General features: G+C 34.3%; 1 protein-coding gene across 2 annotated transcripts; it reads left to right on the forward strand.

Moving 5' to 3' along the window:
- Positions 1–1280: 1280 nt before the first annotated feature.
- PHF6 (PHD finger protein 6) lies at positions 1281–18860 on the forward strand (the record flags this gene model as incomplete). 2 transcript variants are annotated; one of them, XM_082004092.1, is made up of 9 exons in its annotated part: positions 1281–1418; positions 1606–1707; positions 5304–5437; positions 5772–5815; positions 15271–15437; positions 15616–15759; positions 16994–17098; positions 17930–18063; positions 18731–18860. In XM_082004092.1, the coding sequence occupies 9 exons, from the start codon at positions 1281–1283 to the stop codon at positions 18858–18860; spliced, it is 1098 nt and encodes a 365-aa protein (XP_081860218.1). The 2 variants fall into 2 exon arrangements, with proteins under 2 accessions (XP_081860218.1, XP_081860219.1); XM_082004093.1 differs by having other exon boundaries at positions 15274–15437.

Raw genomic sequence — 18860 nt, forward strand, 5'->3', positions numbered from 1 at the left:
GTTTGCCTATGCAAATTTTAAAAAACAGCCGTACATTTTCATGCAGATCACCATTGTAGCGCAGTCCAGATGTATTGCAACTCTGCTATTCTTATGGCTGGATTTTTTTTTTTTCCCCAACAGAAATATGAAACTATATGGTGGCTTTTCTTCTTGAGATGAGTCTAATGTAGACAAAGGCTGTGAAGGATGCCTTTATTGCAGTTGTGGCCAGTTCTGGCAGTAAGGCTCAAATCTCCGAAGTAAAAAGCTGTAAGCAAGTCTCTTTGAAGAGGATAGTATTTTTTTTCTTGAGATGTAGAAACAAGTGAACACAAACTACTTAATACTGGGCCAAGAAGCATGTACGCTTGTTAGGCATTTTCACTTTTGAATTTGCAGTGTCGGCCTGATTAGGGGGTTGGGACCTCGATGTTGTATTTTAAAATGTGTTGCTGGTAACATGTGAAAAAGTTTGTGATTCATGTTGAGTTTAATTTTAAGTTACTTTTGTTAGATGAGAATAGCAGCTCTCATGCCCTTACTGAAAGCTAGTAATGGCACTACTAAATTAACTCTGTGTCTTGGAAAGGCTTCCATGGCAGGGCGTTAGTCATAGATCCTTCTAAAATTTTGTTCCTAATGTTGTTTCACTAGCCACAGTGTATCTGTGAAATACCTAAAATGGTAACGTTTTATCTTCTCATCTCTACCCTCATCTAAGGGTAGTTAACTCCTCTGCCCTGTTACTTTGTGAGCTTTTACGCTCAAAACCCGTTCTGGAGGCTGGACTCTTGGGTTTTCCTTTGCTTCTGTTTTTGAAGAAGTTCAGTAGCATGAATTTTATTGCATGCACAGGTGGTACATTTTCTACAAGTTCCTTTGCTGTCATAAATAACTATAAGAATGGGATGAAAGAGTTGCAGTAACTTTTTCTTCTAATAATTGCTGTACTATTTGTATTTTACATTTATTTCTTCTTTTCGTCGCAAGTTTTATGGTAGTATCCAAAGTGTTATATTAATGTTCAGACTTTTTTGCCTGAAGAACTAATTCTGCTTGCTGATACCATTTCATAAAAAGTTGACAAAATACTGCCTCTGTTGGGTGCATGTTTATTTGGATATATTGTAGTGGTGTAAAGAAAAGGGTAAAAAGGGACAGATCATTTTCAAGCAACCAATGTTATATTTATAAAACTGTAAGTTAAATTGCCTTTTGTGGATGCTAACATGCTGATTGCACTTTTTTTTCTGTAGCATTGAGAGGATTGAAGTGGCATTCCAAAGTCATTTAAAATCATGACAAGCTCAGTTGGACAGAAAAAAGTCTCTTCAAGACAAAGGAAGTGTGGTTTTTGTAGATCTAATAAAGATAATGAATGTGGACAATTATTGATGTCAGAAAACCAGAAGGTGGCAGCACATCACAAATGTATGGTAAGTAACCCATAGGAAAAAGGAAAGGAATGTAGTGAGCTCGCAAAAGACTACAAGCAAATGAAAAATTCAACCAGCTGTGGCACTGGCACAAGTGATTAAATTTGTGGGTTTCATATACATAAATGTCCTATATCACTTATACCCTTAAAACTTAAAAAAATAAATTTTGTTTTTATAATTCTAGCTGTTCTCATCTGCCCTGGTATCTTCACACACTGATAATGAGAGTCTTGGTGGATTCTCTATTGAAGATATTCAGAAAGAAATAAAGAGAGGCACTAAACTGGTAAGTCTCTATTTTTGACTCTTGAAAATGGAAGACAGTATTTTCTTACCTTCTATAAAGTTTACCATGAAGTTGTTCAGTGTATTGTAGACATGTGTTGCTCGTTTTTTTAAAGTGCTACCTTTGTGTGAGCTCTAAGGTAATGGACAACTTATAGAAGAAGATGTTGAAGTAAAATTGGTTTCAGATTTACAAAAGGAAAACCTCAGGGGATATGATTATCCTTATATTGAAATAAAATTTAAATGTCAGTTAACTAACCCTTGAAGTCTTTAGGAAAGGATAAAAAGTAGTTTGTTTATTTCAGTCAAGTTCTGCTCTCATGTAAATATGTTGTTTCAAGAATTGTAGCTTAATCGTGGAATTATTAAAAAATAAATCCAGAGTTGTTATTTTTACATAAATGTTTTTCCTTATTGTCAAATGTAGGTGGTTGTAGCAGATATGCATTTTTTCCAAGCAAATTTGAATACTCATTTGCAGAATATGCCCGTTTATCTTTTTGATGGGCTGCATATAAAGAATAGCATTTCCTAAATTTATGTTTCTAATCCAGTAATTTCTATTTAATATTTCCTGTTAGATTTCAGAATCTAGGGACCTGGCAAGGGTATTATTGTGCCTTTACCAGTATTTGGTTTTGCTGCCAAAATCTGGTTTTAACTACCAAAGGTACTTTTATTGCTTCCTTTTATATTGATTTAATAGATGATTCTGTGATTATAGATGTCTTGTGGGTACAACAGTCATTACAGCTCTACCAAATTCATGAGAATTGAGCAGCAATGACTTTTTTAAATTCCTGACAAGCTAATTAATGATATTATTATTATTATTATTATTATTATTATTATTATTATTATTATTATTATTATTATTATTATTATTTAGAGCTATTTGTTTTCCACTTGGGGAAATGAGTGAGGCTTTTAAAAAATATTTTTAACAAATGATCAATTCACTCCTCACATTAAAATTTTTCAGCTTAGTTATTTAAACACTCTTACATGTTTACCAGTTCTTGGACTACTAAGAGTAGTCACAGGTATTATTGTAGAATTACAATTATATAATAATAGTCTAATATTTCATCCCATGTTTCATTTGAATCTTTTCCAATGCAGGGAACTTTATTTGCTCTAGTTTAGCTGAAGCATAAAGAAATAACTATTCACAAGTCATTCATATTGTGATGAGGAATTTCCAAAGAACATGGTAGTAAATGGAACTACAGATCGTAAAGAAACTTACTGATTCTTGGGTCTCTTAAATGTTTTTTGAAGGTTACATCTTTTTATGTCATTGGTGGTTTCTCTTTCTGCTTCTGAATCTCTTTATGTTCCTTTACTGATGCAACAGCTGGATATATTCTTGGCGCTCACTAGCTGTACGTATCAGGCACTTTGTTCAGCTTTTTGCAAAAAACCGGGTCTGGTTAACCTAGTAGATTCATAGTCCTGATATGTCTTCTATTTGGAGAGAATTTACAAGATTATTTTAGATTGTAACTTAGGTGCCTTCTGTCTGTCTGTAGCTGTCAGAAAACTACAGCTATGAATCACACTCTGGAGGAATCTGTCTTTCTCCATTGACTTGTATAGGCAGCTTAGAGCTAAACGTTTATAGTTTAGCCTAAATACCCCCTGTAAGGTCTGCCTTCTGTTCTAGCCTGTTCTTTTGTGTGGGAACACATTGACCAAAAATATCTCAGCGTGGTGCACCGGGTTAAGTAATTATATTGATAGCTTGGACTAAATTTGTCTGCTGACAGATTTTATGTAGTTGCCCTCCTTCAGGAGGTGCTGCTGCTGACCAGGTATGCACTGAAAATTGAGGCCTGTTCATTCCTGAAGTGATAATGACTGACAGGTAGAGCCTTTCTGACGGTTATATATTTCTGTCTGAGAAAAGTTTGTAAGTTCAAACCTTAATAGGCCAGTCATAAAAACTTAACAAAATCTAAATATCTGGGAGTGCAAGGCATTGATATCATTCTTATTTCTGTTAGCTGTGCATGGGAGGATTTTTTTTTGAAAGAGCTTACCTATTTTGCAGCTTTTCAGACTTCACATATACCTGATATAACTTGGGAATTAATTAAGCTGTTGACAGTGACCATTTGGACAGCAGGACTTGTACCAATGGAAGAAATATTTTATTACTGTCAGGAGACATAGACCAAATAATATGAAAATTCCTGTGGTCTGTTTTCTTCATACAGATACATCATGGTGTTCATAAAAATAAAGTTTTCTTTTAGTCACTTCTGGCTTTCAAAATACTGACTAAAATTGATTGGATGGATGTAATTTCAACCTAGGCTTTTATAAAGAGCTTTGATCAGCCATTATTATATATTAAACCATAACGTATAACAAATTTATGAGATAAAATACCCATACAAATTAGATAACAACTAGGGAATGGTGTATAACCATACCATTTCAGAGCTTTCAGAGGAGTAAATGGAGATGATCCAAGGCTTTGACATTTTTTCTGTTCAGTTAACTGTTAAAATTGAAAAACAGGATGGCGATACATAACTTTGGTGGTATATATATTTGGCATATTTGAGACTAAGAAGAAGAACTTGACTAAGCTAGCACGGTAGACAGTGTATTCCACAAAGATCTATGTAAGGAGTATCCTGCGTTGGCACATTTACGCTTAAGGATTTGGAATTAATTGTAACCCTCTGGGGGCATGGGCAATGTGCAAGGTACAAACAAAAAGTTCTGGTTTTCTTGGGAGGGGAGTTTAATGGGAAATCCCGAGATTTTGGGGCAATATTATGTCATTAAAAAATAATACAGAGAAAAATACTGTGATACTATCAGTTACTTCCTTTCCTAACACAGTCTAAGAAGGGCAATGAACAATTTAGAAGCATGATAGTTGGTGTATCCTAAGCAATGATGAGTTTAATATGAGAAGAATTAATTACTGGGAAAGAAGAGTAAAGCAAGAGGCTCCCATTTAACCTGTTCTGCAATATAAGTATAAAGAGGAAAATTTAGTCTAATTGCAATAAATTCATTGTATATAATAAATATTTCACCAAATTCAGTGTTTTGGAAATGACTTAAGGAAATAACTGTATAGAAAATAGAGGTCAAGTTAGCTGCTGAGGCTAAGGTAAATTTGCAGGTCATCAGTATTTCTGACTGCAAGATTCATTGCCAAATGGGTGTCTTTGGGTTTTTTTTCTCCTACCTTCATAATGTAATTCAAAATTAAAACCGGTACAATTTATGATTTTAACTTTTCTGAAATGGTTGGTACAAACAGACTTTCCTTGGGAGTGGGATATTTAGTGAATAGCTCTGTTGCTTTCATCAAACGCGTTCCACAAAAGTAAATTACTTATTTTCTTCATTGAATTGCTAATCAATGTATGATGGTTATTGTATTTTTGCATAATTACAACAAATTTCTCTTTGATTTTAAAATAAATTATGAAAAACATCTGAGAGCAGGAAGAGTAATGCCAGGTGCATAACTCCATTTATTTTGTCACCAGCAGTGGTAACTATATTTTTGAACTCAGAAATACTAAGCCAACAGTAACATGAATTATGCTTTCTTTTTCTTTACAGATGTGCTCTTTATGCCATTGTCCTGGAGCAACCATCGGCTGTGACGTGAAAACATGTCACAAGACATATCACTACTACTGTGCTTTGCATGATAAAGCTCAGATAAGAGAGAAACCCTCACAAGGCATTTACATGTAACTATTATTTATCTGCTATGTTTATTTTTGTATTTATATTTCACATTCTTTAAAAAAAAAAAACACACAAAAAAAAGCACCCAAAAAACAACAAAGCAAAACAGAAAACCCCCACTTTGGAATCTAAACAAAACTGTTGCAAAAAAATTCTAATGATGATTGTGGCATTCAAAATAGTGATGTGCTAGAAAAGCATATTTTCACTGCAAGATTTGTATATCAGTGAGTCTTACAAGTGGGAGAAAAATGTACTGGCATTTAAATTTAAAAGATGAGTAAATAATCTGTGAATCGTGACTGACTTGACAGTTTTCAACTACTTTGTTTATAGGATTTTATGTCGAAAACACAAGAAAACTACGCATAACTCTGAAGGTAAAATTATTCAATATAAATTTTTCCCATTGTAGAAAGATACTTGGTTAAATTTATTTTTTCTGGAGAATATAAATGCTTTCAGTAAAAATTAGAACTACATTTTTTTGAGAAACAGTGAGTTTGGAAACCCATCTGATTTCTGTATATTCTCTAAAAATTATTGGTTGAGGTGGAGGAAATCCCAAAACATAAATTTTAGAATGTTTGAAAGATTTGATGTTCTGTCAAAACAAAGCTTGGGTGGAAGTAATGTGTTCCCTTCTGGGAAGAAGCTGGCTTATATTTGTAGTTAAATATTCACAATATTAACGTCTAAAATATTTTGTCAGGTAACAGCTGATTTTTGCTATTGCTAAATAGCTATCCTAAATATTCACTCACTATTTTTTAAACTATTAAAAAGAGTTTAACTCTTCAAATAAGAAGGACCCAATAGTAAATGAAAAGATTTGTGATCAGATCACTTATATATATTATCATATCACTTATATCACTCAAATATATTTCTGAGTCATTTTGATAAAAAAACTGTATGGATACATTCATAAAAGCTGTGCATCTTTGCAGAGAGAGTAGTGAAATGCATGAGGGGTGATATGCCACAAATGTAGATAAATCATGTGGTCTGTTAAAATTCCAAACTAGTTGTGCTATTGTGTATTTATGCAGGTATTTTTCCTTTTTCCTTTTTTCTACTATATCTGAATTTGGGTCAGCGAACAGTTGTTAGTTTACTTTTTGCATTGCTTTCAACTGAAATGTCATCAGATTTAACTAATAAGGAGTATGTGACTCTATTTAGTGAAGATCAAATTTCATAAATTACTTCAGTTTCTTTCTGCCAAATGTATTTTTAAGGTAATATACCACTTTTTATGCTACAGATGGTATATTAATGGTAAGGTTTGGATGTTACTTCAGTGTTTAGAAAGATATTGAAGGCAGTAGAAAATCTGAAGTGAAAATGGATTTTTTTTTTTTTTGGTCTATTTAAATAATTGTTGTGGGCTTTGTGTAAAATACTCTCTGATTTTGCTATTACTATGTTTAAACAAAAAAAGCAGTATATATGTTATATTAATTCTCCATAGAGACAGGGACACATTATCTTGTAGTTTGGCATTTTGTTTCTTTGTCTTGGGGTTTGTTTTGCTTGTTAGCATAAATAGAATATGAAAGACATTTGAGTCCAGAGAGAGATTAATCTCTTTAACTGATATTTAAACGTAATCTTTTATACTTATTCACAAATGGCTCAGTGTTTGACATCTACTGAAAAATGCCTCCAATTCTGCATGGAGCCCAATGCCAATGGATGACTTTCTCTGCTTGGAATTCCTTGCAGGATTTGAACTTGTGCTTTTCTTTGAGTTCTCAGAAATCATTACCTCCAATTCTAGGATGTCATTCTCTATCAGCAAAGGCTTTTAAATTTTTATGTGGATATATTTGAGAAGACATGGGAAAAATTACTAGAGGCATAGTGGCTCTTTTTTTTTTTCTCAATGTTGATGGTGGCAGTTTATTAAAACATTAAACTAGACTCATCTAAAGAGACTCTTAGATTGAGGGTAGGAGAAGGAGAAATAAACAACATCATTCAGAAGAACTGAGTCCAAAGAACCTAATAGTATCTTACTTAGCATTTAACTTTGCACACATTTTTTTGTTTAAAATACTTAGTTCTGTTATGCTTTACACTTCTAGAAATATGTGTAGCTATACTTTACATTTTTGTTTCCTGTTTTTTGTTTAATATTTGACTGAAATTTTATCCAATGCTCTTTCCCAAAGAATATGTTCTCTTTTTAGTCCATACAGTTTAGGGAAATATACCCATAGATGATTATTACTTACAGTTGCGGATTTGATAATGCCAGAAGCTGGGGATCTTTTGTGATAGACCTCCTTCAAGTCAAAGAAAGTAAAAATACATATTGCATCTGTCTTATGGAAATGACTTTTGTATAGCAATGGTGTTTTGCTACATTGAAAACTAATTACGTTTTCGAGACAGAAATATACAGGCTGGTTTTCAGAGTTTAAGAATGAACTTTGGAAGGTTTGTTTCTTAATATTTAAATGCTGAAATTTGCTCAGTGAAATGGTAACTGGAAGATGTTGGATGGTGAGATTAAGCTTTATGTATGTATTTTGTTGGTTTATTTCTTGAGGAAAATGTGAATGTCAAAGAGGAATTTAAATGTGAAAGAATGGCGGTGTGTGAAACCAGAAAGGACTTGCAGAGAAGAGTGAACAGACTAGATAGGGATACTAGGTGCTAACACAGCAGCTTTTCTTTTTCTCTTGCTTTTGTATCATTTTCGTGAATCCTTGCTCTTCACAGTGTTTTAATAACAGAATAGTTAAAGCTCCACTGCGGTTATGTCACTCAATGTGCACAGAAGCACTGGAATTATCAGTCCTTTTTAATGAAAACTTATTGCTCCTGCTCTGGGATGCTGTTGGGTTTTTTTTTCTTCTTGGTCACTGTAGAACATCTGGTTTTATATATCCTTTGTTCTCTGTATCCAGATTTAATTTTTGCAGTCCAAATATTTTTATGATGTCACTTTTATTAGTGGATGTTGGAAGAGTTTTTAGGAGTGTTTGGTTTGGTGCAGTCCAGAACAGTTTATCTTCTGTAGGCAGTACTGCTGCATAATACTGAGGTTTTTCCTTACCTTCCCTAGAAAATAGATGCTTTTGGGGGCATACTTGTTCAAGTCTGAGATCTGGCTAATGCACCTTTTGTTAGAAGTTCCTAGTTTAAAAAGAATATCTGTTAGCCATTTAATAACGGTTAAAGAAAATTTCTTGAGGCTGCATGGAAATGTGGTTGAAGGACTTATGTTGGTATTAAAGTTACCCAGTTAAAACGTAATAAAAAGGACATCTTAGATGTTATTTATTGCTGTCATGGAGTTCAAATGGCAGGAGAATTCGTCAGACTAAGTATCTCTCTACTCATCAAGACAACATTAGAGAGCGATGGGAGTTCATTTTCCTTTAATTGACAGAGTTGCTGAACTACCTTCTGTTTTCTTTGAATATAAAAATATGAAACATGGCAGCGAAGTATGGTGCTCTTAAATTCATTATGTGTGTCAGCAGGTTTGTCTAATTTATATGGCCTAGCCTTCAGGGGACATAGAATAGGAAGATTGTATTTCTCTTGTATTTCCTGTGTGTATATATATTTCAGAGTGATTCATCTGTGCTGTGTTCACAGTAACTAGAAAAAGGACAGTGAAAGTGAGGGACCCTCACACTTTGTACTAGGGCTGTGGCTGTGAGGTCAACAGATTTGAAGGCACCTGCTCAGAGGAGCAGACCAAGCTACTGAAAGCTTTGTGTCTAGATTTTTGTCTTGCTGGTTACCAATCTAACAAAATAATCTGACCTGAACTTCAGGTAATAGTTTAATTTATAATTTAGGCAAGCCATCTAAGTTTTCAGTACCTAATAGGTTACAGGAATTGGTGTCAGTGCTGTCAAACTATCACAGCTAACTATTAGCTGAATACTGTTCATTTTGATACAGTTGTATTTATTTTTGAAGAATAGAGTATTGTTGAACTAAGGTTTTGGAACTGTTTGTTGGAATTTATTCCAATGTACTGGAAATAATTGTTGAAAAAATGAAATCTGGTATCTTTCGTTTCCCTGCAGGTGGGGCTGCCCTGGCCCCTGTGTTGAATTTAAACCAAATTCAGCTGATCAGGAATAGTTTATATTAAAGTAAGATAAGAATGTAATTTCATTCTTCTGTTACATAGAAGTAAAACAAAGAATAATGAAGACAGCCATGTGACTGTCTATTGTTAACGGTTAAAACAGATGCTCGGGAACTGTGGGGTCAGAAAATGAAGTGTCCATAATTCCTATTGTAGCTGTACTCGAAGCCTCAGGGAATTATGTTTCCACAATGGAAATAATAATTCCCTGTCTCGGCATCCTTTTCATGTTCTTCTAAAGATCAAACATGAAATCTATGCTTCTCATACTGCTCACTAAGTCAAGTCAGAATAATATTTCTCTGTGAGACCTATTTAGAGATGCTGCAATCTATATTAAACCGAGTAGGCTGGCAGGAAAAACATCTGAAACTTTTTGCCATTATGGTCAGGTAACATCCTGATTAATCTTTGGATTCTTTAATCAGTGTTTGTTCATAGTTGCATTTTCTATAACACCGTTCACAGCATAAGCTAGCCTAACATTGTATGATTAATGCGGTCAGGTGTAAAAGTTTCCGTAACGTTGCAGTTTGGTGTCATTTCAGTTCTGCTGGTGGATGGTAACAAATTCTTCCTGGGCTCTGCTAACTTACCCTTCTTGTTGTCCGTCTTATGGAGAGCGCTGCTCTGAATGTGGTATCAAATGTATACGTAGTGTTATGACAAAACTAGTTGGTCCAGACAGTAAGTTAGCACCTATGCAGTCCATTATAGACTGATGAAGTATTTTGCAGAAGCATCATAACGGTGTTTTCGTATGGAAAAATGCACAGCTAATGGAAAAGGAAAAAATGTAAAAGTAATGTGGTGAATGGTTTGTCCTATCTGAGGAGGTGTTATGTGGTGTTTACATTATAATTCTTCCTATCTAGGCAAGATGTTGTACAAATAGAAACTTGGTCAGCTAACTCATACTTAACAGCTTTATTATACCAGTTCTCATAAGCTTTCTGATTATGCAGATAAGCTAAGTGTATTGTCTGCCTTCAGTCTTTGCTAATGATTATTTGCTTGAAAAAGCATTTAGATTGTGTGGTTTTCAAGGACAATTTTATTCATTTTTCTATGTTAAATGTACTTACTTAAATCTCTAATCTCAAATACTTTATAACATAGATACTATTCAGTCAAAAATAGCCTTTGGGTAAGAGTCATCAGTTTCTTGAGGTATCTGGTACTTTTGGAAAACTTCTTAGTGACGGGGCCTAAGGGGTAATTTAATTTTTTCCCTCTCCACTCCTACTTTCTCCAGTTTAGATATGTTTCATGTAGCTTAGTCTTTTTCCATTAAAAAAAAAACCTAAAAATTACATTCATAATTTTGATTGTTAATTTCACATAATTTGCTGATAAAAGCTACTATTATTTCATGATCACTTTACCTGATTCTGTATTTGCTTACAAGGGTTTTTATGCAAATCTCTGGTTCTTATTAACGCTTATAGATGCATTCACCTTTTTATTATTCACTAATGGGACAGTAAGATTTTCCAGATTTTTTGACATTTCTTTTGACTTTAAAGTAATTATGTTGCCACATATGGCTCATTGGGTTTCAGCCATATTTTAAGGACATCTTGCTTTAACATGCTAAAGTACTTTTTTCTTTCTCTGTTATATTCTGTTTCTCTTATAAAAATCTAGTAAGGTTGATTTTGTTCTTTGTCATTTTTAGCGTTTCTCTTTTATCCCAAATGCACTGTAAAACTTCAAATACATATGTGTGATTTCAGATTTACATAACAGCATGTCTAAGCCACTTCCACATTCTACATTTTGGCTTCTTTTTATGTACAGTCCTACTTGCAAATATATTTTGCCAGTCAATTTGGTTATTATCTTCCTCATACATACTTAGCCCCCTTTGCTTCTGGCTCAGACTATTGTTTAAGGAGGTGGATGCAGAGAGCAGTATTAGCCTTTATTGTACACATCCTCTTTTTATTTGTTCTTTAAATCACTTAATTGTTTCATTACTTTTGCTTTGACCTAGCTTTTGGAAAAGGGTGATTCCGTGTATATTTCAAGCTGATGCGATATAGAATAGATGAGTGATATCTCAACCTCTTCTCTGCCAAGCCTTATTTTAAACAGCAAAACATCTTGATCCTTTTTCCTTCTAGTCATGATCAAAGGAGAATTTTTAGATTTCTCTCTGAAGCTGAGATTCCCTGTTAACAGTTTATGTAATACAGCATTTTGCTAGTCTTCTTTTTGTGGTACTTTGTACTGCTCATGGATTTCTAAAATGCAAATTCGGGGCTGGTTGCTGCTCATCTTTTTGCTCATCTGAATTTACAATATCGTGTTCTTAGGTGCTTTTTAAAATGTAGAATGTTTCCTCTTCATTTCTACCCCCACCCCTCCTTCTCAGACCGTATTGCGCATTAAGCTTATTTTTTCAGATATAGCATTTAGGGACTGCTGAAGAAAGCTGATAAGATACCTCCTTTGAAGACTTTAGATAAAGTTATGTTGAGAATATTGTGATGATTTTAAAGTCGATGCAGTAATGGGATATGGGATGGGGGGCAGTTGAAGAATATCTAGGGAATCTCAGGGGATTCAGAGTATGGGTGATATCCATGATAAAACGTCATCTGGTCAGGGGGGAGTTGAACAACTTTTTGTGTTTTCCTTAGTTCAAGCTGACATGAGAAGTTGGAAACACCCAACCATCAGATGCCAGGGAAACAGGGTAAGCTGGCAGTGGGCTTGAGGGGAGGGATAGGGCACAAACCAAATTGTATATTGAACAGTTAAGACCATCCAAGGCAGGTGTATTTTAAAGCTGGTTACAACCTCTTTCTTCCTGTACTGTTACACTAGTTCATAGTGCTGTTAAAAATGAGAGAAACTTTAATGTTTTGAGGTATCAGTCTTGCAGATAGATGTGGTAGAGCAGATCCTCGCATATCGGTGGCGTTAATCTGTAGGTCCATGTCACTTGTAGGAGACCTAAATCTGCAAGGAATTTTATTTTAATGGCGTATCGTGTAGCATCTAGATTTCAGTGAACTCTGAAATTTTTTGGAAGTACTAGTTTTGAGCACAGAAAAGGGGTCCTCCTTTGAGGAAGGCTGTGCAATCTTGATGCTTTTTTAATCTTACACTGAAACCATCTTTTAAAAATACAGCATTTTTACTTTTAAATCTTAAATTCTCTCATAATTGTAGACTAAAAAATAGCACTTAAGAACTTATTCTATAAGGAGGCTGTGACATTTCTTATAGAAATCTGGTTTTCATAACGTGTACTTGGTTTTTAGCAGTTATGATTCACTTCCAGTTTTGAAAGTGTGACTGTAGAAAGTTCCGGATATGCTTGAATGTTATTTAGAAAATAAGAGCTAAGAGGTGGAAAGCATTATGATTGACAGAATTGATAAGGAGCTTTGGAAAAAATAAGGAATGTTGGTGAATGGACTACATTTTGCTTCATCAAATACAGTAGGGAAATCTGGAATGATTTTGGAAGGAATATGTTTAACTTGTTACTGATGTTATTTAAAGGGTCACGAATTCAATAGTCACATTTTTGTAAGACTTTTTTCTAGAATAATTATCTATGATTTCTGTAAATGTAAGACTAGAGACAAAGATTCACAAATGTCTTTTAATGCATTGGTGGAGAGTTCATTTGATGAGGGACAAGATGAAAGAGAATTCTTTTCTTTGAAAGAGGTTTTCAGGTTGTAATAAAATTTGCTATGTGCAGTCTGAGAGATACAATATCTAAACTGCATAATCTTGCTTGGGGAATTCAGCAAGTAATTATAAATGAAAAATAATATTAAATAGTAAATGCTGAGAAGAAAATGTAAAATGTATTGTTTCATTAGATAATCCATGTCATCATGTATTTTATTTTTTCAGAGTAAAATAAATGGTGCTTTTGTCATCTAATTAGAAAAGAATAGTGTATATATATTAAAGCATAGGAATGTTGTGGTAGATAGACTGGTGTGTTTTAGTAGCAACTTGGGAATATCTGTATATAGCTGAACAATCTGCCAATTTAAGCCAAAATAATTTGCAGATTTGTATTAATTTATTATCAAATTTTTGCCTCTTTCTAACCATACAATTGAGTAAAACTTTGTGGGAATTATGTTTCAGTATAACCTGTTGTGATGCATTTGGATTAGTTTTCTGTCCTTCGTTAATAAATGTGTGAGAAGCTGTAGCTTTCTCGGGGATTAGCAACAGATGTGGTAGTCTAAGCTTAAGAGGATACACTTGTATGCAAGGCCTTGGGCCAGTAGTCCAGTTATCTTCTACTCCAGGTTGATGGCTGTGGAATATGTCCAAGTCTTTGACTTCAAACTTTTGTGCAGTTGAGTCACTGTCAATCGTAAGATAGAAATGTGATTTGATTTTTATGCGATAATATGTAAGAAAGACAAGTTCTGGCAAAGCAGCATTTAGTTTCAAAGTAAGATGACCTGTGTGGATACTGAGACCACAATATAATGGCGATAAGTGCCATAGCAATGTTTTAATAATAATACCACAACTGTTAAGTGGCCCATTAATGTATAAAGTAGATGTTCTAAATCTTCTGATTAGAATTTCCTTCCATTTGGGGGCTTGTACTGATATTTGTGGTTTGGATTTTGAGAAGTTTTAAGTTCTTTAGTGGTGTGTGTGCATGTTTCTTTAAACAAGTCTGCTGAAATATCTTTGCAGTTTGAGCAGGGGTGGGTGTTACATATTAAATGAAAAAAGAAAGATGCTCCTGTGAGCAGCTGATGGTCAGGAAAGTTGCTAGGGACTAGACAGAGCTGGTTATTCAATGTCAGATATACTTAACTAGATCATGTTGGAAGCAATCTTAAGTTTGCAGAATTGATCTGTATTAACTGTAGAGCTTTGAGTAATGAAAAAGACAGTCTGCTAGAACACTGGACTACAGTTCTGCGTAGCATTGAGCAGTTGACCTGACATTTTCAAAGGAACTTGTCAGACCTCTTTGGTACGTCTGTATTAAAAATTTACGTTCTTATATTCTTAACGGTCTGTAAATACTTTATCTGAGATATTGTCAGTATGGATGATTTTCTGTAAACTGGTGTCTGCTTTTAGCTGTAGATATAAAAATGAAATTTTAGATTTGTTTCATGGAGGCAAAATATAGTTCAGTTTTAAAACTTGATGTTATTGTGATAGCCAAAATGGGTCAATTTTTTTCTTAAGTCAAAAAGCATCAATTAATAAAGCGAGAGAGGTATTATTTAGCAACACTGGCATAATATCAAGGGCAATTTACATTGGAGTTATGCATCTTAAAAAAATAAATTAAAAGCTTATTTCATGGTTGCAAAAATTTTCTGGTTTCAGTGTAGTTTAAATGAGTCTTATTTTCAGTGGACTTGAATATATATATCTGAGGACACACTTTGGGTCTGAAAGTAGAAGTTGTAATAAATCCTAAAGCTTCTTCATATATTATGCTATAAAGACACATCACAAAGCCATGTGATATGTATAAAGAAGTAAATAATGTTTTCAGGATCTGCAGTTGCATGTTTGTAATAAATGGGAAAAAATTGCTATTTTTATTTCTGACCAAAATACAGAAAATACAGGTTATGTTTTTTTCATGTCTGTTTGGTTTTTAGTTTGTTTGTTTGTTTGTGGAGGGTTTGTTTTTGTTGGTTCGTTTACATAAAATTTTTGAGAACGTTTAATAATGTTTTCTAATTTCTAAAGCAGATTTAGAAGAAAGTATCAATGAACACGAGTTGGAGCCTTCACCTCCCAAAGGAAAAAGGAGGGGTCGTAAGGGAAAGCCAAGAAAAACAAATTTAAAAGGGCAATCAGAAGACACTAGATCTACGTCCTCACATGGCACAGATGAAATAGAAAGCAGTTCCTATGTAAGCAGTAAATATGCTAAACTTCTTAGAAGACAGAATTGCATATTTCTACTCTGCAAATATAATTTTTATTAAAATTTGCATTTGTCTGAGCCTCCAGCTGGTGGCCACAGGCTTTTAAAATTACAACCTTATTTGTAACCCAGCAGTATATTTTAGTAAAATGTTTTTCTTTCAGAGAGACAGGTCTCCCCACAGAAGCAGCCCCAGTGATACAAAACCTAAATGTGGATTCTGTCATGCAGGTGAAGAAGAAAATGAAGCTAGAGGAAAGCTTCATATATTTAATGCCAAAAAGGCTGCAGCACACTATAAGTGCATGGTGAGTAACACTATTGTTGTTAACCAGTCTATTATGTGAATGTTGTCTGAATTGCTATTTTAGATTTTAATACAGTACCCTCATATGTAATTATGCACGAGTATTGTCTGTGTGCTGATGATCTCTTCAAGCACTGAAGTGTTGCAAAGTGAGCAATTAATTTATTTTCACTGCAGGCAATATGGATAAAAGCTGGCTACGTGCTAAGAGATGAAATTCGCTCAGGAAGACTCTTTAGCTTATTAAAAATGCTCCCTTAGCATCTGAATGCATACACAATATTTAAACAGGAAGACAGTTTTAACTAAAAGGCTCCACCCCAAAAGTAAAATACCTTTACTCCACAGGCATTCAGGCAAAATCCAGGAAGAATCCATGAACTTCACTAATTTTTTGACCAGTGGATTCAGGCTGTGTGACTCAAGCAGAGTGGGACGTGGAAGTTCTAGAAAGCCCTTGCTTTTTTAGATGATCACATTTATAGAACTGTCAGCCTGAAAAGAATCTGCTAATTTCAATAAACATGAGCAGATAGTGCTATCTTTCATATAACTCGTTCTATGAATGAGGTAGGGCTGTCAGTAACAAACCTCAGTGGTTCCTGTTGTACTTCAACAGGAGTAAATAGTCCAGGCAATCTGTGGAGTGTTAATTGTCTGCCTATACCTAGCCTCACTAAAAAAGGAGCTGGTGTGTGCCAGCAGCCTTGAATCTTAGAGTATTCTTCACTGCTTTGTGTACCTGAGCTTCAGTTTTAAGACAGTTTAAACTGAATATAGCAGGATGATGATAGGAGGGATGGTACTTATGTGCTCCATTGTCATCCCTCAGGGCTTTTCAGGTGTGTTGACATCAGTTTTGCTGTGAAGCTGAATTATTTATATGTCACAGGGAAGGAAATGGAATATTCCTAAAAAGTTCAGCAGTGTAATTGATAATATTGCCCATTTATTACTTTGTGTTTTCATCATGTCATTATTTCCTGTCTACTCCTTTGTCTTTTAAAATACATTTCTCCAAGGCAACAAATATAATTAAAGCAGTCAGGTGGGTATCAGAAAGAATACTCATCATGCCAGTTACTCAGCATGGGTTTTTTTTCCTCGTTTGTTGCTAAAGCACATGCTGTCTGAGATCACAGAAGGGGATGTTCAATACTCAGTTATTCCTGCACATAAAAAAATTTCTAATCATGTTGATGACCTGGAATTATTTTGACTTGCTTGTTTTACAGTTGTTCTCTTCTGGCACTGTCCAGCTAACAACAACTTCAAGGGCAGAGTTTGGTGATTTTGATATCAAAACAGTACTTCAAGAAATCAAGAGAGGAAAAAGAATGGTATGTATCTGCAGAACATGATGAACGTGTTAGTGGTTCTATTATGGTCTATATAGCTCTGCCTCCTTCCTTTTGTGAAACAATCTTTTCCATCTGTTTCTAAACAGAAAATTTAAATGTATGGTTACTTCTGGGACAGGTAGCCACATAGAAATCACCTTAAAAATTAGTGGTGTTTGGGCATGTGGTATTTAGGGTTCTATATGACAATGTACATAGTAAATTATTATTAGCCTTCCTGTAACTATAAGAGAATAACAGCTTTGGATCCTGTGTTACTAAAAGCACACTGTGTAAAACTACAAATAAACTTAGAGAATATGTTCATGCAGTGACGTGTTTCCAACTGTTTTGATGTTTTAATTTGAAAATATGTTAAGGCCTCAGGGAGGGGGATGTTGGTAAAATGTCACATGTATTTTATTAAAATTCAGCATGTTTTTAAAGCGGTAAAAGATTTATAAGGGGTAAAAAGAAAACAAACAACTCCTAACAATATTGTTCCTTGAAAAAAAAAAAATTTAAGATTCATCTTGTATTTAACATACTAACTTCAGTGGCAATAAAATGATCTTGGAAATATGATGCTGTGTGCAATCATGTAGCAATTTTCAATGCAATGGACAGGTAAATCCTAGTGTTCATATTTTAATAGGTTAGCATTACACAGTTTCTATTTTACAGTTTCTTTGATTAACTTTTCATTGGAAGGATGATCTGCCAGAGAAATTACTCTGTTCCAAAATGGTAGCCATAAATATGAGGAACACTAAACTGAATACTAAGCTTTGAAAGGCTGAACAGTGTCATTCTCTTCTTTCCCCTGCGCAGAAATGCACACTTTGCAGCCAGCCTGGTGCAACTATTGGGTGTGAAATTAAAGCCTGCATAAAAACATACCATTACCACTGTGGAGTAGAAGACAAAGCTAAATACATTGAGAATATGTCACGAGGAATTTATAAGTAAGGACCTATGTAATTCTTGAATCTATAATGAAAGTGAAGATATTTCATGGCTTTTTTTCTGCCTAACTTGGCTAGTCAAGTATGTTATTAAAAAAGAGAGTATTATTTCCTTTAAGTTATATTTTTAAGTAATTGTTGACTTGGCAAAATATTTCCGTTACTCTGCTAATTTACAGTTTCTGTAGTAGTGTTGTAATAGGAGAAATGAGAAAATTAATTGACTTGTGTTATATTTTCCTCCTCGATTAATCTGTAATTTATACTGAGGAAACCCTGGATAATTTATGTCATGATTCCTCCATATTGATATGTTTTGTATCTTATTTTCTGGGGTTTTTTGGACCCTGTACCTTTCCATACTTGCTTGCTGAACTGCTGGCGTTTGTGACTTGGCTGCAGTTGAGTTGCCAGTGTGGTTGTGCCCACAAGAGGGCGTTCTCTGAGCAATGTAGTAGCAGTTCTTGAAAACTAGAATTGATCAAAGTTTTGTTAGCTAGTCTTCAACCTTGTTTTCTTTCTCAGTTTAACTGATGCTTGACTGAAAACCACGAAGGACTTGAGTTAGCAACCGACTTTTAGCACATCTCAAAACTAACTGAGAGGAAAGTCTGGTTTTGATAGATGTTTTCAGTAAATGTCCTCACTGTTTCTTTTATTGTACTAGACTCTATTGTAAAAACCATAGTGGAAATGATGAAAGAGATGAAGAGGATGAAGAAAGAGAAAGCAAAAGCCGTGGCAAATCAGGCACTGACCATAATGACATTCCTCAGCAGCAGCTCAATGGAAACTAG

Source organism: Phaethon aethereus (assembly GCF_964289735.1).
Source record: "Phaethon aethereus genome assembly, chromosome: 10".
Classification (NCBI taxonomy): domain Eukaryota; kingdom Metazoa; phylum Chordata; class Aves; order Phaethontiformes; family Phaethontidae; genus Phaethon; species Phaethon aethereus.